We start from the raw sequence: 688 nt of genomic DNA on the forward strand, positions 1-688 counted from the left end.
GCTGCTGCTGCTGCTGCTGCTGCTCTGCTGCTGCTTGCTGCTCAAGATCCTGTACTTCTTCCTCCAGTGCCTGCAGCAGCTGCTGAAAGAGTTCAGCTTCCTGCTGCTCTTGCTTCGCTGCATCTGCTGCACCTACCTGCTGCTGCTGCTGCTGCTGCTGCTGCTGCTGCTGCTGCTGTAGAGTGCTCTGCAGCCAAAGGTCAGCGAATGCTGGCAGCTCTCGGGTGTATGTACACCCCGCATGCATGCGGTTCTGTATATCTGCTTGCTGCAGCCTCCATACCCTGGTTAGTTGTGCTGCTCCTGCTGTATTTGTTGCTGCAGTGTGCTGCAGCAGCTGCTGCTGCAGCAGCTGAACGATGCCACCACCGCATGCATTCACGGATTGCTGCTGCTGCTGCTGCAGTTCAGCCTTACCAGGCTTTGCTGCTGCTGCTGGTGCTGCTGCTAGGGCTGCCGCCGACAGGCTCTCAGCTGCGTTGCTGCTGCTGCAGTTGCTGCAGCAGCTCAGGCCGCTGCTGCTTCTCTGTAGTACAGATTTAGCTTAAGTATGGAGGAAGGAGCAACAAACGCTGCGGCTGCTGCTGCTGCTGCAGCAGCAGCAGCAGCAGCAGCAGTATCGATTGCCCTCACTACCTTCAGCAGCTGCAGCAGCAACAGCTGCTGCTCTGTGCCAATCAGAATTCCT

General features: G+C 57.8%; 1 protein-coding gene across 1 annotated transcript in view; it reads right to left on the reverse strand.

Moving 5' to 3' along the window:
- The window catches only part of EMH_0007330 (uncharacterized protein), a gene marked incomplete at both ends in the record, with an annotated part of 17,196 nt that extends 17,073 nt beyond the window's left edge, over positions 1-123 (reverse strand). The window contains 1 exon segment of the mRNA XM_013497970.1: positions 1-123. Within this exon segment, the coding sequence (XP_013353424.1) occupies positions 1-123 (123 nt within the window).
- Positions 124-688: the final 565 nt, after the last annotated feature.

The sequence above is a fragment of the Eimeria mitis genome, genomic scaffold (assembly GCF_000499745.2).
Source record: "Eimeria mitis Houghton genomic scaffold, Emh_scaff306, whole genome shotgun sequence".
Lineage (NCBI taxonomy): Eukaryota > Apicomplexa > Conoidasida > Eucoccidiorida > Eimeriidae > Eimeria > Eimeria mitis.